The sequence below is a fragment of the Porites lutea genome, chromosome 6 (assembly GCF_958299795.1).
Source record: "Porites lutea chromosome 6, jaPorLute2.1, whole genome shotgun sequence".
Classification (NCBI taxonomy): domain Eukaryota; kingdom Metazoa; phylum Cnidaria; class Anthozoa; order Scleractinia; family Poritidae; genus Porites; species Porites lutea.
Window position 1 is genome coordinate 11,899,059 of NC_133206.1, and position 26,243 is coordinate 11,925,301.

At 39.4% G+C, this 26,243-nt stretch overlaps 1 protein-coding gene across 6 annotated transcripts; it reads right to left on the bottom strand.

Moving 5' to 3' along the window:
* Positions 1-834: 834 nt before the first annotated feature.
* LOC140940098 (cholesterol transporter ABCA5-like) lies at positions 835-25,758 on the bottom strand. 6 transcript variants are annotated; one of them, XM_073388987.1, is made up of 28 exons: positions 25,171-25,758; positions 24,140-24,246; positions 22,551-23,105; positions 21,627-21,940; positions 21,082-21,137; positions 20,624-20,803; positions 20,153-20,259; positions 19,490-19,609; positions 18,896-19,034; positions 18,666-18,756; positions 17,853-17,992; positions 16,771-16,943; positions 14,856-15,002; positions 13,757-14,140; positions 12,579-12,857; positions 11,278-11,562; positions 10,774-10,911; positions 9,810-9,935; positions 9,518-9,609; positions 8,528-8,687; positions 7,184-7,351; positions 5,995-6,167; positions 5,591-5,666; positions 4,811-4,905; positions 2,980-3,096; positions 2,294-2,538; positions 2,133-2,188; positions 835-1,072 (listed from the first exon to the last, which is right to left on the bottom strand). In XM_073388987.1, exons 1-28 carry the CDS (start codon positions 25,655-25,657, stop codon positions 968-970), a joined length of 5,115 nt encoding a protein of 1,704 aa, XP_073245088.1. In that variant the 5' UTR covers positions 25,658-25,758; the 3' UTR covers positions 835-967. The 6 variants fall into 6 exon arrangements, with proteins under 6 accessions (XP_073245088.1, XP_073245087.1, XP_073245086.1 ...); XM_073388986.1 differs by lacking the exon at positions 14,856-15,002 and adding an exon at positions 15,049-15,240 and having other exon boundaries at positions 8,528-8,684; XM_073388985.1 differs by lacking the exon at positions 14,856-15,002 and adding an exon at positions 15,049-15,240.
* Between the last annotated feature and the right edge of the window lie 485 nt (positions 25,759-26,243).

The following is a 26,243-nucleotide window of genomic DNA, read 5'->3' on the forward strand; positions in this document are numbered from 1 at the left end:
TTTCCTTGCAAATGTAGCTCATTTGATCACTTCAACTGATTATAACAATAAATGAATGAGCGGTCGTTCACTAATATGTCCTAATACATAAAGCTCACTCTGCCATAACAGAAGGCGAGTTTGCAAACGTGAAACAGTTACATTCTATTCACACGTGTTTGTCTTCAAGAATACCTTAGAAACTGTTTATACCATCTCTAGCATATCATTGGTCACAATAAGCGTTCAAAAAAAAAAATACTTCATGACTGCAGAGAACGAAGGACCCACTGCCTTCTTGAAGCACGTGAATCGACGGTCACGTTCACATGATACTGTATAATACTGATGATACTTTGCCAAAATAAAGAGCAGAGGAAGTTTTACGCAAGTAGTATCTTCTCTCACTTAGGTAAAGCATTCACTTGCTCAAAATTAGTCAGAACTTACTGGCCGGCTATAGGCTAGTCCAGGTATAGAAAAAAATTCCAATCTTAATGAGGCGGACAGTTCAACAACATCAATTTATTCCTAAATAATATGCATGATGATGTTTAAGCGAAAACTCTTGAAAATTGAGGCTATCTTGTTTTCAAAATGACCGATCCTGCCGGCCACTTATGTCTTTAGGTACGCACCCTAATAAGAAAATCAAAATATTCTTCGACCGAAGAGGCAATATATTTGACCGTTGGCAAAAAACGTTAATAAGCTCATACATTCTTTGTAAAGTTCGGGGTTTTTTAAAGAGAATTTCTCTTTAACTATATGGTATATCATATGTCGGGTTCAAATTTTCAGAAATAACTAGAATTGTCATGCTCTTTAAATATTCAGAAAATTTCTTTTACTGCATGGCTTATTCATATAATGATAAGCCTACGTAAGTAAGAAAAAATGCAAGCAAGGATTCGTCCATTTATATATTAACTTAAAATAATAGTTTTGTTTTTATTATGAATACGATTTTATAATTTGATACATGTTACTAAACTGATACGTGAGCCTCCCCATTCTGGATTTCGTCGTCTTCTGTTTTGTCTTGAGCTCCTGTTCGATCATCGTCTTGCTCTCGGGCAAACTCAAGAAAAACCTGAAAAACAACCTCAATTAATTCACTTTATTCTTTTGCCGCGTTTTTAACTAACACACTGGCAAACTGTGAGCGGAAATCGTATGAAGGTTGTTTTGATATTGGATATTATTAAAAACTGAATCATTGGATAATGCAATTCTAGAGCTCTGATTGGCTTAGCCCTAATGGTATAGGAGCCATTATAGCATGCTCTCCAAATGTCGTAACTGTACGCGTCTGCTCAAAATTAAAAACAAGCAGAAATTCGGTTCTTTCTACAAATAAAGTCGGGAAGAATTCTCGATATTTTGTGGGCGTTTTTAATGAAACAATTATTCCCCTCGCGCTTGTTGGATATGATATGTGTTTATTTTCACACCTTTAAGACATTGCTTAAAACTCACTGATGATTTTAGAGAAGCGTGTAATTTATAATTTCTTTTCAGTCTTTCATATAGTATACTTCTTCGCATTTTAATACAACTTCAAAATTGTAAATAGGTAACATGGTAATTTTGGATTCAATTTTAATATGTAAAGCGCATTTGATCATTTCCTCCTGTATGTTAATTTACGCTATATAAATATTAAATATTATTATTATTATATGATTCATTATAGTCAACTTACCCTTTCCAACGCGCACTCGTAGAAAATTGTTAAACAATCAATGTAAGAGTTTGGGAAATTTAGCTTTGAATTTTTTTCAAACGTTACCGTTCGTTTGACAAACTGTCAACCGCTAGTTTCATTAGATATTCAGTAAACTCTCAAAAAAATTAATGATAATAATAAAATCGACTGCTGCGCCTAATTTTATCGGCAGCGCTTTTTTCGGTGTCTAGATACCCCTATGAAACAATAGCCTGTTCCAGGTTCCAAAATAGTAGTCGGTAGTGAAGTAAAAATTTATGCGAAAAACGCGCAGGGAACGGGGAAAGAGACCGTTCCCATCCCCAGATCTTGCAGGTGTTATTTTCGCTTGGCTTGTTATATTTTCGCGACGCCCATACCATCTCAGAGCCTAGCACAAGCTCATGAAAAAAACAACAACAACAACATGAAAAGTAGACAATACCTGTTCAAGCGTCGACTGACTGAAGCTGTATTCTTCTATCCCTATCTCCTCCTTGCCTGGAATAACAAGTATGAAATAATCACATAACTACCTTCCGGTAACTTGAGTGGCACGCTATGGCCTAAGGTCACAAATTAACACTGTTTTAGTAAATATGATACCTTTTTCCAGCTTGTGAAAGATGATTGACAACACACCAACACCTTCTTTTGGAACCTTGTATACCACTCTTCCCCCGAAAATTTCTGACCGCGTAGCACCTGGCAGCAACTCTGAAACAAAGCTATGCAACCGCTCCATTGGGTCTTCTGTCGAAGGTTCAGGTGACTGTGTTTGCTTGAGCTTAATTTCCAAGGTATAACCGCTGCCGTAAGTACTTTTCAAATGTTGCGTTGAGCCAAGACATCTTCAAAAGGAAAAAGATTTTCAATGTTCTGGTGTACTTCATGGAGTTCGAGCAAAGAATTGGCTTGTGCTTTACGTTTGGGGTCGAAGAAGAGAAATCAAAGCAGACTATTTTGGTTATGAATGTTGTCCCCAGCGTTTAATGCCGAGTAAGACGAGAAAGCAACTGAGGCCAGACGTAGTGTCGTAATACCAAACACGAAGTTATTACGCTGGCTATCATAACGCAGACAACCAACACAACAAACAAATCCCACGTTAATGCTAACACCGATGTAGCCGGCGTAAAGCGCGGGAAAAATACGGTAGGCGACACACAATCGGTTTAGGTTTACTTCCAATTGGTTGAGAGAGTGGAACGAGTTTTCTCAACCAATCATAAGGTATCCATTGAAGAACTAAGGACTAAGTAACAGAGAATCACTTTATATTGCAGACTCACTTGAGTCGACCTTTGACCATGATACCAACACGTGAACACAAGGCATCCGCTTCCTCCATTGAGTGGGTGGTGAGAATGGCTCCTCGTGTTCCTTGCACATTCTTACTGATTGTGTTCCTGATCGTCAAAAGGGGGGAAATTAGCCTGCGTGGCCGGCGTTGAAAGGGGAAGGGGAAGGGGGAATTTGGGCGCGAGAGAGAGCGTGTGGGCCGCCCCACACGCTCTCGCGCGCACCCAATTTCCCCCTTTCCCTTTCAACGTCGGCCACGCAGGCTAGGGGAAAATGTAACAAACAACAAAGGTGGTGATGGTGTTCATCATCATTATTATTCAAGGCGATCAAGATGATCATATACAAACACCTCTGATGCGAAGCGGGGCGATCCAGACAACTGATACAGTGGAACCAAGTTAATACGACCACCTTCGGGCCATGGAAATTTGGTCGTATTAACGGGGTAGGGTCAAATTATGGTGCAAAATGCCTTTAAACTACATTCTACTACATCACAAGCCCTTTCCTTTCATAACAAGGAACTGAAAGAAGTCAGTGTTTTTTCTCATTACTCGGTTTCGTTTACTGTTACACTGTTCAGTTGTATTGAATTGCGGTTGTAAGGTTGTTAATTAACTGCAAAAAGGTTTATTTATATTTGTTTCGAAGAGCCGTTTTCTATATTGTAGATTACAACACTTTCACAATTATTACAAAGTTCAAAGTTCTGGGAGAAAAGATCAGGAAATGGACTTGAAGAGAAAAGCCGCAGTGGAAGGCAGCAGAAACAAGAAGGCAAAATAACTTTGAGAGCCTCGAAATGCTGCAAAGTGAAGTCTTTCAGATCTTTTGTATTATTTATTCATGCATCCTTTTTACTGCACACAGCAATTTACTGGACGTCATGCTAACCACTAACACCTTTGCCCAAAAACATTCAATAAAATATTAGTAATGGGTTATTGTTTGTCAGATTCAGTCTGTTTTCATTCAGCAGCCCCACCAAGCATTTTGACTGGTCGTATTAACGGGGTAATTTTATAAAGAAAATAACGACTCAGGACTCCCAAAGGTGGTCGTTGGTCGTAATAACGGGGTGGTCGGATTAACGGGATTTTCAGATAAGAAAATGAGTGGGTTTTTGTTCGGGCCACAAAAACGTAGTCGCAATAACGGGGTGGTCGTATTAACGGGCTAGTCGTAAGGCGGGGTTCCACTGTACGATTGAAATGGTTTGTATATAATTATCTTGATCATCTCGAACTCCCCTCAATCGTCCCCAAAAATCGAAGCATCGAGGCGACCCAGGCGAATACCTGTAATCTATGCATGTAGAACTCTACTGAAGAAGTGCCGGCATTTGAATTGTCAAACAAAGGAATGAAGGACTGGGCGGTCGGGGAGGGGGCGGGGGCGGGGAACGGTCTCTCAAAATGTTTTTTTCGGCCCTTCGGGCCTCAGTTTGGTCCAAAAGTAAGGGGTGGGGCCCTGGCCCCCCGGGCCCCTCCCCTGGATCTGCCACTGGTATACCTGGGTGAGAGGAGATACAGGGGGCAAACTTCCTTAATATCGAAGGAAACTCAACGCCACAGCAATACTTCACACACATCTACTGATCCGAATTCCGAGTGGCTCGGAAACCACGCCTCCGTAACTCGTAGATAAAGCTAATGCAACAATGCCAGATGAAACACGACATATATTTTAAATAAATAAAAAAAAAACATTTGTTCACGTACTCTAGCACTTATTTAATTAAGGGAAATACTATAAATAACATTTCAGACATTTAGGGTGCCAATACAACTTGTTTCTTCCATAAACCTTGTTTCTTACCACAAGAAGCGTCTTGCAGAAGGATCCATGCCTGACGATGGCTCATCCAGTAACAGAAGTTGAGGGTCTCCAAGCATTGCATTTCCAAAACTGACCTATAGAAATGAATCAAAAAAGGAGAAGCGTAACTGAATCGTCGATGATCAAGAAAGTGAGTTTGCATCCCCCATGCAGCGACCCTCTCCCTAGGGAAGCCTTTACAAAAAGGAGGTTCGATGATGCAGACGACTGGAAAGGGGAAGTTCATTTACAAGAACCTCACAACTTTTCCGTTTAGTAATGAATGAAATGCCGGATTGAGATCGAGTTTTTCAATCGATCTCCAAACAAAGAGAGTTATGTCGCAAAAAACGAGTTCTTTAACATTGAATCATCTATTTTTTAATGACTTTTAACAAACGTTTCTGCTTTATATCTTCGTCAGTCAAGCAGTTATATTTGTTCTTTTCATTTGCGGAATCATGTTTTGACATGAGTGCTGTAAATAAAATTTTGCAGCAGTAATTTGCTGTAATTTGAATAGGATTATGCGATATATAACATATAAGTAAACCGTCTCCGAAATAAAATCAAAAACATAACGTGACTGTTTTCTTTGATTGTTACTTAGCTTGTCATAGTCCCTGAAAAAGGTTACTACCATTGTCTAATCGAAGCATTGAGAAACAAAATGGCCCTTACCAGCTGTCTGATCAGCCTTGCATTTCGACTTCGATGTTTAAAAACATGGCCTAGTTATCCTTAAAGAAATTCAAAGCAAAACGTGTGATAGCTAATTACCTTTCTTTTCGTTCCACCTGAAAGATCTTGCGCTTTCTTCTTGGCGTGTTCAGTGATCCTCAAAGCAGACATATAACTAACGAAAGTGTCAATATAAGCACCAGAATGAGTGAACTTTACTTGAATGTCGGGGTATAATGCTTCAGAAACTAACGAAAGGCTAGTGCTCTCGAAAGTTTCTTGCTTTAACGGATAAGAGTTTAAAGGCCCGCAGAGATTGCTGTAGGCAGATGAGCAAGAATTAAGCTCGGTCAGAAAATCCCCTCTTTGAAGAAAAACAATTTCTTACATACAAACGCATGGTCTACTGCAAAAGATTTGGCCATATGATCGTTCGCAGAATTTAGATCAACTGCTCACTAAAGTACACAATGCTTGCTTTAATTTTACTCAAGCATACTCACTGGCTAACAAGTGTCTTCACTTCATCCCACGGTACTCCGCGAATCCTGGCAAAAAGTGTGAGATGCTCCTCTAAAGTTACAGTAGGCCAAAGTGCATCTTTTTGAGGGCAGTAACCCATACACTGAAAAGCCTCCAATGGATTCTTGCTGACGTCATAACCAGCTACATACACCTGAACATGGAAACGAGTCAATAAAATCACACAAGAGTCACAGGTTACCCCCACGCCACAGAAACAACTCAAATTCTGATGGGAAGCACGTCCATTGCAGAGTTGCTTCCGAAGCAAAGCACTTCAAATAATCAATTTTTTGATACTTTATCAATATGGTAGTCTACATAGTGTACAATAAAGCGGACGTGTTAGTGACATTCATTCAAAATCCGGTTGGGGCATAATATCACTGACTTTTAAGCCGAAAAGCGCTTTCAACGTTAAAGACTCGACATCTTAAAAAATAAGGGAAAAAACGAAAATAAATTCACGTAAACTTCATCCTTGCCCGTGTCAACGAACGGTAAATGGAATTCCACAAATGAGACAGTTGTTAACACGGTTCAGTTACCCCTACCCCCCTCCCCTCCCCTATCAGTATAGTGTGTGTGTATCCATTCTTGATTAACACAGGCCGAAGCAAAACGTCGAACGTTTCATGAAACGAACCGTAATTTGGGTCGACCTTAATTAAGTTATGTTAGTCTGTTGGGTCAGACGTCGAACTAATGAAGCGTTGAACCCATCAAACATCATATAGAACGTGTTGGACGATCCAAACTGATTCAGACGAATTTAACTAAGCCAGACGTCGAACTTGTTATGAACTTTACCCGCCCAGATTGGTTCGTCTCATGGAAAGCTCGATGTTTGGCCTTGGTCATACTGATTTTAATTAGCAGTTGTAAGATAATTACTGGTTTACACGTGACGTCACGGCGGCCATGTTGGTAGTCAGGAACAAAAGCATTTCCCTCCTCTGGGAACTAAACTCTATTTTCACGTAAATTCTTCGAGAAAAAATTCTTTTGTTTTGACCCCCAACATGGCCGCCTTGTCACGCGGTTGCAAACCAAGAATACTGAGCATGATATAAAGAACTATGCAGGTCAGGGAGGGACTGGGACCGAAATTACATCCCTGGAAACCTCCACTGTTTACAGGCAATCTTTCCTATACACATATCACCGTACCTTTCCTCTTGTCGGTGGGAAATCCGCTGTAATCATGCTCAGTGAAGTTGTCTTGCCTGCACCGTTTGGCCCGAGAAGTCCGAAAACTTCACCTTGCTCTACACCAAAATAGAGATCTTTGACAACGGTTTTAGCAGTTTTACCAGAGCCGAACCTTTTCCACAACCCCTAAGTTAGAAGAAAATGTATTAGACTTCTAACGTGAAATAAACCAAGGTTACATAAACCTTACACTTCGTCCAAAGATTTGAAGAATAGAAGCTTAGGAAAGCATGACGGCAACAAGAGACAACAGGGAGCTTACCCAACGGCGACAGCAGCGAAAACTTCATCTAAAAGGTAAATTCGCACTGTTTCAAACTTCATCGCTTTTATTCCATTTGGTTCAATTTGTAAAAGTTAGTCGAATTTGTCTGAAGTTGAATTCTTAAGGACCGTATCCAAGTTAAGAAAAGGAAAAAGAAAATCGTTGCCTTGTGTTTGGGTCCTCTATAAAACGTGAAAATTGGAAATTTCACATCGTGGTCGTGCAGTGACGGTAAACAAATGTACACAAAAGCGAGCTCACGTGCAACATTGTTTTTTTGCTAAAAAAAAACCCTATTACTTTTTTTGGCGTTGCCGTTGTAGTTGCGTACGCTCCTTAACAACAACAACAAATTAAGAACGCTGCAGTTGCATCACACTTTTTGGAAAATGTTGCCGTCCCAGTACGACTACGGAGTAAAATTTCCTAATTTCACGTTTTACGAAGACGTTAACACTCAACGGAATTTCGCGCACTAGGCCATTTTCACGATGACGACATCCAGAATTCATAGCTGTAGTAAAATGATTTCACAATAAAATTATCCCATTCTATTTTCATGCATCGCAGACACAGCGCTACGTTCGATCACACTTGATCTCATATTAAGTGAAAATAAACATGCACATCAGCTCCAAAACCGGTTTGGTGAGACATATGATCCAAAAATTACATGGAAATGAGACTGGTATCTCTAGTGAGCAGAGGTTTTTATTCTCTCGACGCTTCGCCGAAAATTACCATGAAAGAAAAAGAACCTGGCACTCAGGATAATCTGGGTGTCTGCGTGTGATTTGATTGGCCAGAGTAAGTCCGCTTTGCTTTTTCTTTCACGAACGTTTCACGACATTTAGTTGCAATAAACTAAAAAATTCAACAACAAACAAAAAAATGAATAAAAAACAGACAGAACTGAAAAAAAAAAAACAACGACAACGACAACAACAAAAACACAACAAAGAATAACAGGTTCGAGGACAGCGTGATTTCAAGCTGGACAATCCTGTCAAACCATTCACGTACTACGCTGCTCTTACCTTAACGAAAACAGAGAAAGAAGAACATTCACTGGAGCTGCTGGTAATGTGCATTAACTTTTCTTTTTCTCTTTTAACATCCTCATCCTGGGCCTCTGTCTCTACAACACTTTCATATCGTTTGTAGCTAGGAAATCGATCAACGGTGTTTTGGTTGCTGCTAAGGAAAATACCACAATAAACACAGATAAGCATACACCCGCATAGTCTGCTACACAGGCGTTCTTTGTGTCGTCACGCAACGCTCCTTCCTAGCATACTAACAACCGCATTGCAGATTTGGAATAGTCTCTAAAGTCACCTGCTTTAAAGTGGAAAAAAACAAACAGCACTATTTGAAAGTACATCCGCGGAGTTAGTTACAACACAGGGAAGATCAACTACAAAGAGACAAACCATAAAATTACAGCAATGTAACACGCTTAGGTTTACTTTGGTTCAGCGGTACCGCATATCACCCTACTACGATAAATAGATTTTACAAAAACAGGACAATTAGCTTAGGAGAAAACTACCGACTGGAAAGAAAGGAAGAAAGAAGCAGATTACCTTTCATCAAAGTCGGTTTGTTAGTTGGCGTAAAAGAAATTAGTCTGCGTTTCGTGTTTTTAAAACCAAGGATAGGGATTCTCGAAAATGAGGTAATGTATTAATCAATAAACCATAACCTTGTTTCAAGTCAGTCGCACTGATACAAAAGGCCACTTCGAACAAGCTCCAAACCTTTACTTTAAAACGAGAGTAAGTGCAGGACCTTTGCTATGAAAACGAGTTGCATTTTCACAAAAAGGTATTGTACTTTGCCTCATTTTGAAAGAGATTTTAAAATGCTCCTTTCGCCTCTTTCCAAATTAATGCTGAAACCTCTAGTTAAAGAAAATAAATTTGTTCCTTGTTAATCAGTATTTCCCATAGCTAATTCTTACACGTTTGTTATATTTTAATCAGGGTATTAATTACTTTCGAAAGGGAGAAGGCAATAACTGTTACCTGCGCTTGCAGAAGCACTTGGTTTCAACACCAATATTACGTTGATCCAAGTAGTAAATCAGCAAGGAAAACAGAATTATATGGACAACAGGCTGAAGAAAAAGAAAGCAAAATAATAAACAAAGATAGACGCTTAAGCAATGAGGATAAAGAGAAGTCTAAGAACGTTGGTATCAAATATTGCACCCACAATAACGAGTATGGATGGTACAAGCACCGAACATGATGAGGAAAGCACTACAGATAACGAAATAAAATACAACATAGTTATGGCGTTCCCCCATATACTTACAGCAATCATTGCTATTGGGATGCCGTTGTATTTTGTCCACTTAAAGTAATGGCTTGCGGTCATGTGTACGTTTACTGCGATACCCCTGTTTTCATAGGCTGCCAAAATGGATTGCCATCTATAGGCCTAAAAATAAATAAATAAATACATACACAAATAAATAAATAAAATACTTGCTTGCAAATAAAATTTTATGCAACATTTGAACCACTTATTTCACTTTACCATTATGCAAGGAGGTTGGGAGATGGAATCGAGAACATTCTTTTGAAATCTGAGACGAAGATGATTTATACTAGTAATGCTCACAGTCGTCGTATAGTGGATGTTGAGTTCTTGATCTTATTGATACAAAACTTTTTCCTCCCCAACTCCTGCCTCTTCCTTGATCTCATGGTGATTAGCATTGCAGCGGTTTGATTGCCCACACCTTCGCAGGTAATACCGTTCTTAACGAAAATTTGTACTGATATTTACAATGGATATTCAGAACTTAATAAACCACCAATGTGCTACATGCCCAACAGCCAGTTTTTCTCTCTAATGTTTTTTGTATTGCCTTTGCTAACAGAGCACAGCACATACTCAATTCTAAGTTCTTTCTTCTAAGTGGAAAATTGAAACATAAAAATATTAAAACAGTCAATTTCACAGCGGTATGGCTAAAGTGGTCGGGCAATTACATAAAATATGTAGAAAATTTTTTTTCTAGGGGTGAAGGCGTTGCCTGTTGCTAGTCAATAAAGCAGTCACTAGCGTGACCCACTGTTCAAAGTACAAATTCAAAAACAGAAGAACAAAGCACGCAAGCGCCTAGAAAATCGTCTTTCCCGAGAAGACCTCGCAGTGAGCGAGAGGCGAATTTCCACGCGCTCATGCATTTCGTCAGCTCCACTTATTCGGCTATGAAAAAAGACTACCCAGAGAGAGACTACAACACTTAAACAGACGGGTCTATACTTACAGCATCAATATAATACAATGCTCCAAAGACTGGATAAGGAGGCAACAGAAATACAAAGATACTATGAAGAATGATAGCTACGTCTCGACTTGATATCATGTCTATCAGTGCAACTGTCAGCCATGGAACAAGTCCTCCCTAGAAAAAATAAATTTCACAAGCAGTTACACTGAAATCCTTGTGTGTATTTTGTAGAGTAGCCTGTGTAACCAGTTTTTTTTCAGGGCGAAAGGAGAAATTTCGAGGACGCGTGCGCAAAAGGAGAGGAAAAGAGACGGGGCCTCTTCTTCGCGTGTTCCCCTCGCGCGCTCGATAAAAACTAGCCAAGAAAACTAATCGGCGCCTGACGCGCATGCTATTTGTTGAGGAGTGTACCATGCTAATAATACTCTTAACCTGTATCGGCTTATTTACCAAGATTGATCACACGAGAAGTAGCGCAGTTAAAAAGTTTTCACAACCTCACACACCAACACACAAATTGATGAGATTAATTTTACTTACATAAAGAAATAGTTGTGGCATTATCTGTTGTGCAGTTTCCCATTTGCCAAACATGAAGGAACAGAGATACGAGAACAGGATTCCAGAAGGGAAGTACAGCAATATACACAACACCAGGCTGCCCATGGCAGGTGCAGGAGATAAAGAAGGAAGCTGGAAGGCGGGGATCAGTATCAGCATAAGGATGCATGGAATCAGGAAGACAACGGCGTCAAAAAGGAAAAACTGCAGCCAGTAAATAATTGATGATACTCCAGATACACGGAGAAGATGACGCAGTTTCTCCTACAGATGGAACAAAGGAGACTTTAGTGTTGTTGATAGACTGTTCACAGTCACCTTATTTTTCCGTAAGATCGTCGAGAACGAGTGCTACAGGCGGCCATGTTGACCGAGTCTAGTTTGAAGATGACTAGTATTTCATCTACTTAGGGGACGGAGGACGGTTTTGGTTTTTCACCCCTTCACTACTTTCACATTCCCATAATACACCTTGTTTATCCCCCAAAATTTTGCATAAGTATTATTTTCAAGTTCTCTTGGGAGGATTGTAAATCCCAAGAGAAATTGGAAACAATGCTTACGCAAAACCTTTGGCGGGTAAACAAGATGTAGTATGGGAATGTGAAAGTAGCGACTTCCTTTCCCCCACCCCTATAAACCCCGACGCCTACCCCCCTGGGTACAATGGAAAGCAATTAAAAAACTGGCTTTCAGTGACAGTGAGTGCCCGATCTCGAAGATCTCACGGAAGAATAGGGGACTGTGAACAGCTTATGTTGTTGATTAACCTGATATAGAATTCCACTGTTTAATCCACTCCCCCATGGAAATGTTGGTGAAAAACCGGCGATGTTTCTGGTCACTATCTTGAAAAAAAAAGACCCAACCCGTACATGTCTATCAAATGTTAATCAAGCAATACGCTGCCTTCTGTTGCTGATGCTAAATTAGAGCTTTCGAAGTTAGGGCATGCGCAGAAGACAAAATTAAAATTAAGACTGTCCCCTCGACTTTTACCTTCCGCTTTCTCTCCTTTTCTTGTTTTTTGGATTTCTGTGCAAGTGATGTAACTTGTCGATTTAACATAAAAATTAACAGTGCCGTGGTAGCAATTGAAATGAAGATCTTAAAGTTCTTGTCAACTCAAAATAGCTGTAAAATTTTACTGACTTTTCCCTGACCTTGAAGAACACGTTGTTACCTTCCGGTTGGATGGGCTCCTACTTCCGGCCGACTTTTTCCCGACATTCACGACTCTGCACAAGCCTCACCCATCCCCTCCTAAGTATGTAACTCACCTGGCGAAGTGCTACAACTTCAATGGCAAAACCACCTGGTATAAGAGCCAGACCCAAACCGATCAACAAAATTGCCGTGAAGGATGTACCGTCATAGGTCCATTGAGGTTTGAGTCCAGGAAATGGTAGAATGTTAGCCTCCAGAGGGTAAGGTGTCAGATTCTGACTCTTTAGTGCATTCATATGGAGAATAGATCCCAGGATATTAACTCCAACAGGAACTGAATGCACTGTGGTGTCATTGTACCGCATTAAAAAGCTTGAGCTCAAACCCGCAAGCTGCAAGAAAGGAAAGTGATGCAAATTCATCAAGTTGAGAGAAGAAAAATCAAGAACAAGAACTGAATTTGCTGAAAGCCAGGTGCGATTGTTTGTCTCGCGATAGTCACTTTGAGATTGACAGGGATGATAAGATCGCGTAGTGCTGCTGCTCTTCATGCTGTAATTATTCAATTGTTTATTGAGGGTCCCCAATAGGTTTCTCCGGGATACGGGATTCCCCTTATTTGAAGCTCGGGATTGGAAAGATTCGGGATTGAAAGTATGCGCGGGAGGTGGGATGCCAAAAATAACCCTCAGGATGACGGGATTGCTCGAAGTTTTGGGTAGGGATTACGGGATTGAAAAACCCTCTTGGGGAACCTCATTATTGGCTGATAATTTTCCAAATGTCACATTCATCAGCGTGAATAGTGGTAATACCACTATGTGAAATTATAGTAATACACAGCATCTGGAACAACTAGAGAGTTTCCATTAGGCTTTGTTCACACTCTACCGGATAGATTCTGCGTCATCACGAAAATCATACCGGATATAGCCTGCGTGGCCGGCGTTGAAAGGGGAAGGGGGAATTTGGGCGCGCGCGAGAGCGTGTGGGGCGCCCCACACGCTCTCTCGCGCGCCCAAATCAACGCCGGCCACGCAGGCTATACCGGGTAGGGCTTCTGTTCACACACAAGAACGGTTGCGGCGGCGCGATTTCTGTGACGGCGCGAAACTGCGCCGCGCTGATCTCGAAAGTGGAGAGTAACATATCGGAAGGGTTTTATACCATACTTTGGTGCGGTGTGAACACCTAATTACATTAAAACTCAACAAAAAAAACTGTCAGGAGGCTACAGAAATGTTGTCTGCTCTGCAAATACAAGGACTAGATTTTAAAAATCCATACTTACACTAGAATTTGACAAATTAAATGCGGCGGGGAACTGTCGAATGCTGAATGCCAAGTTGTAAAGAGCATGTGAAGAACTGTTCAACACACCACCTATGGAGGACACCAAATCTGTGCCAACATCATAGTCGGTAAAGTATCCCAAGATATAATCTATTACATGACCGGTCGCGTTCTGAACCAGGGCATCGGTGGCATACGTGTCTTGGCTTCCAGGTTTGAGGTACAAGTTAGGACTCAGTTGAAGGGGATCAGCTTGGCTAGAAGTCTTGGTGTTGTCCTTGGTTTTCAGTAACAATGCTAGACCAACAATTAATAGAATCGGTGGAATGATCACCATAAAAATGATCTTTGATGGGGAGCGAACGGTCATCAACCAACGGATCTGTGGAGATAATAAAATTGTATATCCATTGTACCTTTCATCACAGCTGGCCCAAACTCGAAAGGATTATAGAGCGAAGAAACCAGCTCAATTGAAACGCATAAAATGGCCATAAATCGACTCGGGACCTCAAAGGAAAGAGGAAAGACAACTTAAGTGAGGTTAGCCGATTTCTATTTAAATCCTTTCATATTCGTAGGAAACAGAAACAATGTTTTTTTTTAACGCACAAATGCATATATTTCGAACGTTATACAACAATGCCGTGATCACTTCAGAGAAAGGGATGTTAATAACGATCCTGAGATCATTGCGACTATCGCGCGTTCCGTGAAAAGGGGCGGCGGCGGGAAAAGAAGGAGAATTCGTTCTCTGTTCCCGCCCCCTCGCGTTTTTCGGTTACATTTTAACGATCTTTTTCCTTTACTACATTACTCTAACTTGGAGCCTGCAACAGGCTAAGTTCCACATGGGCAGCAATTTCAAAGAAAAATTTTACTGGTCAATATTATAGCTCACTGAAGCAATTGATTGAAGGATTTCTTGTACTGTCATTTTTGCAAAAACAGTTTCTACAGTCTGAAAGTAAATTCCAGATGAAAAGCTACATACTAAACCATGATTTCACGAGTTACTTTTGTGTCAAGACACAAGAAAATAGTTAGAACCAACCAAAGTTGAAGCATGAAACGTGATGTAGGTCATGCAAACATACCGTAAGTAAACCTAACAACTGTTGCTTTTCCTTCCATAAATCTTCATTTGCTTTCTCCTTAGCTGAACTATTATTTAGCTCTGCCCCTGCTGTGTAAAACATGTTGGTGGCGCTTTCCAAGAGCTTTGCGTTTTCGTCCTGAATGTGCTATGAAGGTAGCAAATAATACCATTATTGTGGCGCTGTGACATACCTTCAATAAACCTAGCAGCTGTTGTTTTTCCTTCTGCGAAGGTGCCCCTGAGTTCTGTCTGAGTTCAGGCTTATTTAATTCTACACCGCCAGTGTTTAATGCATTAACTGAACCCGAAACCCTCGAGGCTCCATCTTGAATAGTAAGGACATCTGAGGGAGTTAGCAGCTCTCCAGTAACCTCCCTCGCATCCTTAAATGAAACGTTAGATACATAGATAGATGGTGAGTTCGTTAGGAAGTTTCAGTTTGTTTATTAGCACCTTTTGCAGCCTTGGATTGAATTACTTTTACAGTTCAGTAATGTTAGACAAACATCAATCGTTTAAACAGGAGCATATTTAACAGTTACAATTAGCAAAAGCCATCTGCAGTAAAAAAGATCTTGTGTAGTAGCTGGAGGAGGAGTGAAGCATGTGGATTTGAATTACAAGACTTTCCTGGACAAATTCCGCACGCAAAGCAAGGTGCGACGGCAGCGAGAACGTCAAGAAAAAAAAAACAATTGGTTTACAAGGCAAAACTGACAACTTTGCGCGTGCATCACACTTTTTTGTACATTTCTTTGTCAACACTGCACGACTACGACGTGAAAATGCCTAATTTAACTTTTTATGGAGGACGTAAAGAATAGACGACGAAATTTCTGAACTTGAATATGGTTCTTAGGAATTCGACTCCAGGAGGTTTCGCCTACGTTTGACGAAGTAAGTGGGTAGGAATAATCGCGATGAAGACTTGAAAAACGCAAATTCACTTTTAAGAGATGTTTTCGCTGCCGTCGCGTTCTCGGATCTTAAAAGTCCCTAACATCACCCACTGGAGAGAGACGTTGGGAGGGTTAGCAACAGCTAATATTAAACTTGTCCAGGTGTTACAACACATGACGATGCAAAAAACTCATATATTCAACAAATTACCACAAACTACCTCTCAGTTTTTGCCCAAAATATACTACCATTCAGGGGTTTCAATAAGCACCGACGACCGACGAAACGCGTGGGCTACATTGCTCAGAGAAGTCGGCTATTTTTTTCTCCCAAGAAGAAGCAGCTAGTTTGAATTATGTCATGGACAACAATAAAATTTGTTCACGCAGAAATGTATGTAACTTATTATAATTATCGTTTGTTCATTGCTTGCAGGAGTTAATTGTGTGGGTAATAAATCAAAATTTGCCAATTTGGACTAAAACCCAAATCTTCTTGAATGGAAAACTCGCTCTTTTATACTCAGTTTAGTCTCCTAAACGCTGGAAATCGCTTATTAGGGCTTTGCAATTTTAAAATTTTCTGAGGGAGCATGCCTCCAGACACCCCTTGAAAACGTGGACTGTTGATACAGTCAGTTACTCTGTTCAAATCCGCTGGTCTAATTCAATTTTTATTGAAACCCATGGCCATATTTGAAGACAAAGCTAGGTGATTCTTTTCTGTTTTTACAGTTGCGCATGCCCTCAGGGTGGGGAGGAAGGGGACAACCTCGTTCTTAATGGTTCTCGGAAAGAACCCTGGTAATGAGTTTGGGGAACGGGGACTGAGTTGATACCATATTTAGTGAAAAGACCAGAGAAGACTGATGACCGTTTGAACTTGCGTTGCTGTGAGGGACAGACAGAGTACTAAACTGGATTTTCAAGACATGTAGGCTGCAGGCGGTTGGCTTATACAGCTAAACAGTATATTTCCAACAAAAGTGCAGCAATTCCTGAGTGATTACCTACCTGAATTGACTCGTTTTCTTCCACAGACTCGCTTGTTTCATCACTGGTGTCTTCCAGTTGGAGAAAAACCTCTTCCAGGGTTGTCATGGATACACCATAACTCGTAACACCCAATAACGGAGCAGCACAAACATCAGCACTGTCATTATGATCTTCAAGGGCTTTAAGTAAATCTGACGAAATTATATAACATATATTATTATATTACATTTATAATATTTATTATTATATATTATGTTATCATATTACATTTGACAATGTTAATCAAACATAGATTCTGATGGTTGATGAATAAATTATAAAATACTGTCAAATGTCTCCCACAAAGGACTGACCATACCCATGTTAGTCTGCAAGTAAGCTCTGGACTCCGGCTCAGGATGGGGATGGGGCTAAAAGGCCCCACTCCCCACCTCTGCAGTGAAGAGTTGGATCACCACTGACAGACTGCTATACTCTTGTTGCTCCGCCCACCTTGACTCGCTTCTGCTATTTGCCATGGGACCAAATTTCATCCTGATTTATTCATTAACTTTAATATGCTCTAATTGTACCTTATTATATTTCTTTAACCTGCGATCAGGCAGTCCTACTTCCTTTTTCTTTGCCTCTCCGCTGAATTTTGCGCTTCCCGAAAAAAAAGATCGACTGATCGCAGGTTATATTTCATTGAAATTAATCTTTTTTAAAAATTATAGTAATGGGAACAGTTGGCAAAATGTCAATAATTTTTTTCTTTCTCAACCTTTTTTCTTACTTTTAACTTAGGGCACTTACCAAATAAACTTAGCAAAACTGGCTGGCTTGGCCAGACCTGTCCAGTCATCAGGAAAATTCCACTAATAATAAGGACAATCCAGCCCGACCAGTTTATTTCTAAACACTATATACCCCGCTGTGATGGGTTTTAGTAAAAATTTTTAGAAAAGACTAACATTTCCTTTTCAAAATGCAGGGTCTGGCCAGCCACTTCTGACTTTTGGAAAGCATCCCTATTTATTAATTAATCTATTTATCATTTGAATAATTTTACACAGGGGAGATTATTAAAATGCTCTCCTGAATATCAGAGCCAACAATACCTGGGAAGGCAGATAGTTGCTCCATTGGAAGAGAAAATGCCATTTCTTTGCCATGATGACGAATAACTTCAGCACCTTGCACTTTGCTCTGAATGAGGTCAGTTAGGCGGTCTGTGTCACAATCATCTGCTAATGCCATGCTGGAAATTCACAACACCCAGATTTTTCCATGGTGACTGAGCAATCATGTTTCTTTATTAGTATTTAGTGTACAGAGAAATGCCTAGATTCATAACAATTTCCCAGAATTTCCAACATACAGAGATGAGACAGTCACCTCAACATAAAGTATCATCTCTCCTAACAGCCACTACTCCACAAAGGTAAACGGCCACTAAATTGCACCTTTTAAGATGCAATTTAGTGAAAATACGTGAAAATGATGTGAAAATATCCTCTCCAAATAAGCCAGTTAAAGGTCAATGATGTAAAAACTGATTTACTCACTTTGAACACCAAGCATACTTCTGGAATGTCATATTGTGTCAAAGGGAAGAGGCCATTAAGGTATGAAAAAACTGAACTGTAAGAAGTAATGGTAACAATGTATTTTGTGGTTTTGCAGCTTTCTTGCATGTTTAGATTTCCTATGTAGCTTTTCAGTGTTCACAGCTTTCTGTGTTTGTAATGAGCATTTTTTGAAAACTAAAAATGTGCTACCCTGCTTAATCACCAAAAAAAAATTGGTTTCACATATTCACACCCTTCTGTCCCAATAAAGCCACCTCTCGAGAGTGAATGGCCCCTTACCATGGCACAACTGGTTAGAGAGCTATTTTAGAGAGGTTAAACTTAGTCCAAATAGAAACTTACTTTAAATGGTATCCAATTCCAAAACGATTCTTCAGGAAAAGTGAACTACCAGCACAGCGCACCTTTCCCTTTGACAAAATAGCCTTGTAATCTGCACACAAAAAATAAATAAATAACACATGTATACATTGCAACTAAAAGTCACTGCGGATGAAATTGAGTGTGTGTTAAAAATTTTGGACTTAACTCTGCAAGTCATGGAAAAAGAGTACAATTATTTTGTACAATACCAGCTAAAATATCAGCTTCATCCATGAAATGTGTTGTAAGAAGAACAACTCTGTCTTTCGCCTTCTCTTGCAACAAGGACCACATAAGACGTCTAGAATATGGATCCATTCCACTTGTAGGTTCATCCAATATCACAACCTTTTTCATTAAACAACAACAAAAGAATATTGTGAAGAGACACAACTATCTTAGAAACATTCATTTGGCAGACTAATAAATTAGATGGCATTCAAACATTCTTTTTCAAGATTGCTGTCCTTCTCAGCATTGGGGTCTCTGATATTATTATGTGATGGTGAGATTTCACACAAATTATATTAATATTGATCTCTTATAACGCATCTGATTGCATAATCCACAAGAAATCTTATAATAAAGAATAATAGTTGCATATTCTGGACAAAAAAAAACAATGCTATAATTTTTAAAAACAACATGCAGAAACCCTAAAACTTTTTTAACTTGTTTTGAATTAAAAAACAGTAGGTATTCTGCTCCAAATCTATAAAAATATATATTTTTTGGCAGCGTATGATGTGACCATGTGAACATTCTGCAGACTTGGACTTATGCCTCACACAGATCATAAGCACCTTTGGATTTCCTACAAGTGCCACACCAACACAAAGCTTTCTTTTCTGTCCTCCACTTAAATTCATCGACAAAGTGTCCTTCTGCTCAGTGAGGTCTATGTCCTTCAACAACTGAGTAACCTTGAAAAAAGAAGTATCAAAACTATTAAAAATCATATTTCCTACACAAAACAACATTGTAACCGGCAAAACACCCACTCCAGCTCAACAGGTTGAGCTAAACTTGTAAATTTTTTAAAACAGGCAAAGTGGGAAGCACCATAACCAATCATTCACAGCACGAAACTTGTTATGTGGAGGCCCCGAGTTCAAGTCCTGCTTTTCCACTGCCAAACTGGATTTAAATTACTGTTCAAGGTAGAACCGCTGCTTTTTCATGCAATGAAATAGCCAAACTGGTTTGCAACCTGCTGGCAGATGGGATTCCTAACGTTGTTTGTGTTCTATTAAACTTGTTTGTTCTTAGTTCATAGCTAGCCCCCCTTTAGCCTCTATGCTAAAATGCATGTACTACCTAGGGTCTTCAAAAAATGGACAGAAATATTTTTCTTGAAACTGTGTTCAATAAGTGAAAGTGCTACAGCACTAAGTGTCCCACTACAAAATTTCTTGATCACTATGACTGCTTAGTGTTAACAGAGAGAAAAAATTAAAAGTATTTACTCTTGTGTCTGCCTCTTCTCCTTCAATTCCTTTTAGTCCACAGTAGAATTCTAAATGTTCCTTCACAGTCAAGAAGTCAAACAGAACATTGTCTTGAGGGCAAACACCTAAAAAACAGCATAGAGCAAACAAAATAAATTTTAATATTTATTCTAATGTTTTAACAAGAGGGGTGAAAAAATTGGAATAAGCTTAAGAACAGATCATATCTCGAAGACAATGACACCTAGAACTGCAAAAGTACCGAGAAATGGGACTGAGTCGTTGAGACACAAATCATAGACCTCGACCAAAATAAGAGTTTACCAAGTAACTCGATCAGTCCATGGCAAACACCAAATAATGGCCCAGCAAGACTTCTTATAACATGATAACAGTATACTGTAAGGTTTAAAGAATAATGTTTTCCAATAAAATTATTATGATGGTTTATTAATGACAAGTATCCAAGGAAAAGATAAAAAAAGTTACCAATTAACTTTCTTATTTCCTGCATCTGATTTGGGTCAGTGATATCCAATCCATAAACAGTAGCATAGCCACCAGATGCAGGAGCCACTCCTGTGATCATAGCAATCAGGGTTGATTTGCCTGCTCCATTATGACCCAAAAGTGCAGTGACCTGTCCTGCGTAGATATCCATGCTTACTCCTGTTGGAACCAACAAAAACCAGTAAAATGAAGCTCAGTTAGATGCAACCCTCTGTTTGACACAGAGAAGTTATCAATGCAATTAACAACAATTAAATGTCATACCGATATAAGTGAAATCAATTACTTGATTCTTATTATAGATAAAATTATTTATAAAAGCATACAGATTTACAAAAAACTTGAATAATGTATCTTATCACTGGTAAATTAATTTATGCCAGAAATATCATGATTAACATTGTTCATCATGGGCAAAATATTTCTTTATTGATTACCATCAACAGCAACTATTTCTTCTTTTCCGTGGAACACTTTCCTCAACCGATGAATACTAGAAAATATAATGAAGCACAATAATTATTTGCATCTTTAAAATGTGGTACTTAAGGTGTCTTACCTTTAAAGGTCGGGAGTTTAATCTCAGACATTGACCTGAGCATCAAATTAATTTTTCCTTAGAATAGATTACAACTATTAATCACACAGGGGGTTTCAAGAGAACATGATCACACCGTGCCAGTTAGTTTCTTTATCATTTACCACCTTCTCAATTCCACATATGGAAGACGTTATAAGGCAACAAAGGAAACCGCCAGGAAGGTTAAATGTTTTTTGCATATGTGATTTCGGCCTAATAAAGTGGAAATGATTGGGAAAATTTTAAACACTATGTTCTTTAACCTCCCAAAAAGGTCAAAGACCAAAATTTGGTTAGTTCTGCACACATTGGAAAATAAATTAGGGAAATATCTAGGTGCCATTTTGCACTGAGGCCTTCAATTTTAGTGTTGTTAAAAAAATAGTTGACCAGCTAGTGTACCTTATTGCTTCATTTCCATGCATATCAGCATGTACAGTCTCAATATCTTCAGAACTCTCTTGCTCTCTTGCTGACATCTCTCTGTTAAGTCCTTCCTTTTTCCTGCCATTAAACAGGCTTTTCCAGAAGGAAGGTAGAAAGATGAAGTATGGTGATCTCCGCTGCCCATACTGAGTAGGAATCACGTTATCAAGATAGAGTGCCAGGAAAAAGTAAAGAATGATGTCTACTATCAACATCACCACATAGTTAATAGGTGGAAAACTTCCTTTGGTGGTCAAGTTGTCAAATTGTAGACCTTCATCATCAACAGCCTAAAAATATAATAATATTATAACATATAAAGCAGAGCTCCTGGTAATTAAAATACTAACTTTCGACTTAAAGTAAGGGTTAATGGTTGATTTTTAAGTCTGGAAAAATGCGTCATTTCAAAATAATAAATTTGGCTTATCATGGACTGGCATACACTGTTCATTTGTTGATAAAAAAAATATTGCACAATCTATAAAATTCAGCTAAAGTTAAACAATTTATCATGTGTCTACTATTATAAGCCATGGCTGTTGTGGTGTCCCAGCCACACTTTTTTGTACTTATTTGTATAGTTGCTGAATTGAGTGTGATCTTGGTGGAGTCAATTTAAATAATATATTAAATAATAATAAAAAAATATTATTATAAAATCATACCATGTATATTGCACATTGAAATAGGACACTCAACATGTTCAACATTTTTTAATTATTGTCATTGAATGAGGATAGAGATCATGGATTTTATTCCATTCAACAAGTTGCAGTTTTGTGAACAACAAACAATCCTTTTAAAATGCTGAATTTGTTTTCTGCTATTCAGAGAGCTGCAACATTGCTTACTGTTTGTTGAGCAACCAACGGTTAGAGCCAAACAAATTTAACTGACCTGAGAGACAAGGAGAGCAAAAGCAGTTGGTGAAAAGAGAGACACTCCCCATTTTGCTGGGTCCGCGACATCAGCAGTGATGAGTGGAATAGCAATACAACCCAGTGCAGGACTCATTATCGACACCACTACACCTGCAGTCTTGGCAACCTTAAAAAATGGTGACAGAAAAAAGGCCAGCATAATGATTGACAAACCATACAAGAAAAATAATATGACCATTAGAGCATAATTGCTTCCACCCAAGCGTCCGGCTGGCACCAAGATGGCATTCAAGATGAGAGAGGCAACAAGCAGAACTACTCCATAAGTAACGCACCAAGATAACCAGTAGGCAATATCTGACATGCCCATGATTCTCATCAAGTCTTTGAGCTTCTTCTCCTTTTCCAGAACCAGATTAATTAACAGGATAACTATGTATGGTGTGAAGGCCAGCACCATGTAAATTGATGCTGTTATTGCAAAACCTGTAAAAGATTGAGTGAAGGATTCTTTGGGCATCATTTTTGCTTGGATGTTTGGAACAACATGGGATGGTAAACTGGCTTCAACCTTCAAACAAAAAAAATTCAAACACTATATTATTATATTTGTAAGAGACTACTGCTACCCTTGACAGAAAGGTATAAAAACATATTTTTGTATTTTAGTTAAATTTATATCTTAGCCTGATGTTTACCCGTGTATAAATAAAAGTAATGATGATGATGATGATGATGATTTAAACAAAACTTAGCCAAAACACTAGACCCCAGGGGGGAGGGGGTTGGGTCTCTCCCAATGGGGTCATGATTTCAGGTTTCCTGATCTTAAACAGGCTATTCATTTAAGGGATGTTTCCAAGAATGGGATTTATTACTTAAAATGCATGAAGCTAAAGCCATTTGAATTATTCAAACAGACAGAAGTTGCTTCCCAAAATAGAAAAATTTTGTGAAACAGGGTATAAAATTGAAATGGGTAACAGTTCAAGTGCATTAATTCTTTCCAAAACAGGGTCAAACCTTTGAGGACACAGATAGTACACGGACAAGCAACACAGTCACCCCCCCTCCCCCCTCCCATCCTCCCCTAGCAATGTCTTAATAATAAATGTAAAATTTTATTATCTATTAAACCTACAGCCCCAGACAAAATAGTTGGGACACTTGGTCACTTTCACTCTCTCTGCCTTTACAAATCAAACTTCAAAGAACACAGTAAGGTGGTGTAGGATTATACACCCGGGGGGGCTGGGTTGGGGGGTTGCTCCCATATAAAAGTGAAAGGGATGCTCGTCAGAAAATAAAGATTAAACTCCTAAGGGAGACCAATGTAGGTGTGGCTCAAACTTAAACTGACCCCTATAGGAGACCATACTAAAGCAGACATCACAGCAAGCTTTGTAAATTTCTTTATGCACAGCCCGAAGAGATACCTGAATGGGCAAATATACTGACTTTCTCTCCCAAACACCCTAAGTGAGACCAAAATCTGCAGTTACAGCCCTAAGCGAGACGACAAGCATCCCTGTCACTTTTCCATGGGAGTCTCCCCTTCCTCTGCTGGGATTGTAGATGGCCTCTAACAGCTTGTGGATAACTTACCATAGTAATTGCAGCATCAATGCTTGCTTGTATGGCTGTCACATGTGCAAAAATGTACGAGTTAGCAGGACAGGAACCCAAACTTGGATCACGACATTGACCCTGACCTACAAAAAAAGATCAGAAGAAAGAAAGAAGTTGTTCATTTCTCTACCCTGTTTGAGAAAAGATCCACCTTATTCAGGGCTGTGTTCTGGCACTGTCCAGTGGCCCCTAGCTGCTTACTTTTGCTATTGGGCAACTAGGAAATCTTAGCTTTTTCATAGAAATCCTATGCTGGGTAGCCTGGATTTCCCAGGTTCAGAGCACTTGGTTCCCTTGAATTTCTTTTTCCTTAGAGCACAATCTTGACACTTTTGGTTTGGGTTTTTGGTTTTGATTTGGTTTGGGTGAGAATTTTTTTTTCTCCACACCTCTGGTGATACAATTCTTTTTTCCCAACATACAGCGTTGTAATATATTTTTTTTCTCCACAATTATAAGCCTTGAAAGAGATTTTTCCTCCGGGTAATTCCTTGCAACAATTTTTTTTGGGAGGGGGGCAGCGTAAAGTGCAGACTGCAGACTGACTACGGACTATTTGTTTTTAGGGTTAGAAAACAACAGGACTATTGTTGTCATGTACTCATTTGAATGGTCTACAGCCTGTGTTTTACACTGACCAAATTTTTTTCCCTTGAAATCACCCTGCAGGATATTTTTTACTGAAATCACCCACATCCACCCCTCAAAAGTCAAATGGTCGGCCCCTAATGTGATTGTTTTCGGCGACTAATCAGGAGAGACCTTACAAGCAGCTCCTACACAACTGCCTTATGAACAGGGGTTAGCCCGGGGGGGGTGGGGTCGGGGCGGGGCGCGGTAGGATGGTGATTCAAGATGGTGATAGGTATGGCGGTGGGGCTTTGCTATTATGTCCTCTTTTCTGACTTGCAAAGACATAACAAAAATAATCATTAATGGGAATTGCTTCGAGCAAAAAACCGGCCTTTCCATGGAGTGAAGCCACAGACAGAAATATAAACACTTACCAGTGAGTCGTTCCTCGGGGTTGGGAATAGGGGCTGACTTCGTACCAACGTGCAAGGTATAAGCCATCTTGTCGCTCTTGCCTTTAGCAAATTCAATTCCCATCTCAAAGCCCGTGCTTTCGCTGTACTTTCTGTAATAGTCCAACATGCTGTCCGTATCGTTGAACTCCAAATAACTCACTTTCCCCGAGAAGTTGTTCATATTTTCGATAACCTGGCGCGCGTTTTGAATGTCATTGACCACATATCCAACGATAAAACCTTCCCGCCCTGAACTCGATGGAGCGAGGGCTGAAACGTTAAAAGTTGGAATGTCTCTGTCTCTGACAGGAGCTAGTTTTTGCTTTGGAATGGATAATCCAATAACCAAGAGAAGGACTACCCACCATATTGGAACAAGCACTTCTTGTAATGTTTCTCGTAAATTTCGTCGTTTGATTAAATAATTTTTACGAAGAAGATATTTAGTCTGCCTTAAAATCCCCATTCAGTGAATCAACCAAAAGACACAGTGTTTTCTTTGATCATCCACTATCCGTAATTCACCCCTTTGAGCACTGCTTACAGCTGAAACAGCTGAATCGAGAACGTACATACCGCTCGCTAATTTATCTGTTCAAATGATGACCTCATAACCTCTATAAGAACCAATCAGAGAGTGCGCCCACTTTTAGCATATGACATATAATGACATACGCTTTCGAATGCATGTTTACGTAATAAGAAGGAAAAATCTAAACATTTTGGTGACTTCAAAATCCCATGACTTCTTTTTATAACACGTCGAGTGGCAAATCCACTTGATTTCCATAGATACAACAACATACATACATACTACCACAAATTTCTGCAATTTGATTGACTTAAAGCAGTGGTATTTCAGCTTTTTAAAATTTGAAATACCTATATGTGAAAACTTTTGTGGGTAGTAGTATGAACAAATAATAGCATGATTTTTACGTGATATTTGGCAGAAATACCACTTGCGATATTTCAAAATTATCTCAGCGTATAACAATTTTGACAGATCACTTGTGGTATTTATGGCAAATATCACTACCAATCATACTATT

Bases quoted from the DNA above. Each gene is read 5' to 3' on its own strand.
- LOC140940098 (XM_073388985.1), bottom strand. From the start codon at position 25,657: ATGGGGATTTTAAGGCAGACTAAATATCTTCTTCGTAAAAATTATTTA. The intron at 24,247-25,170 runs GTAAGTGTTTAT...CTTTTTTTGTAG, and splicing joins CCCCGAGGAACGACTCACTG to GTCAGGGTCAATGTCGTGAT. The intron at 6,168-7,183 runs GTACGGTGATAT...TTCCATGTTCAG, and splicing joins TCCCACCGACAAGAGGAAAG to GTGTATGTAGCTGGTTATGA.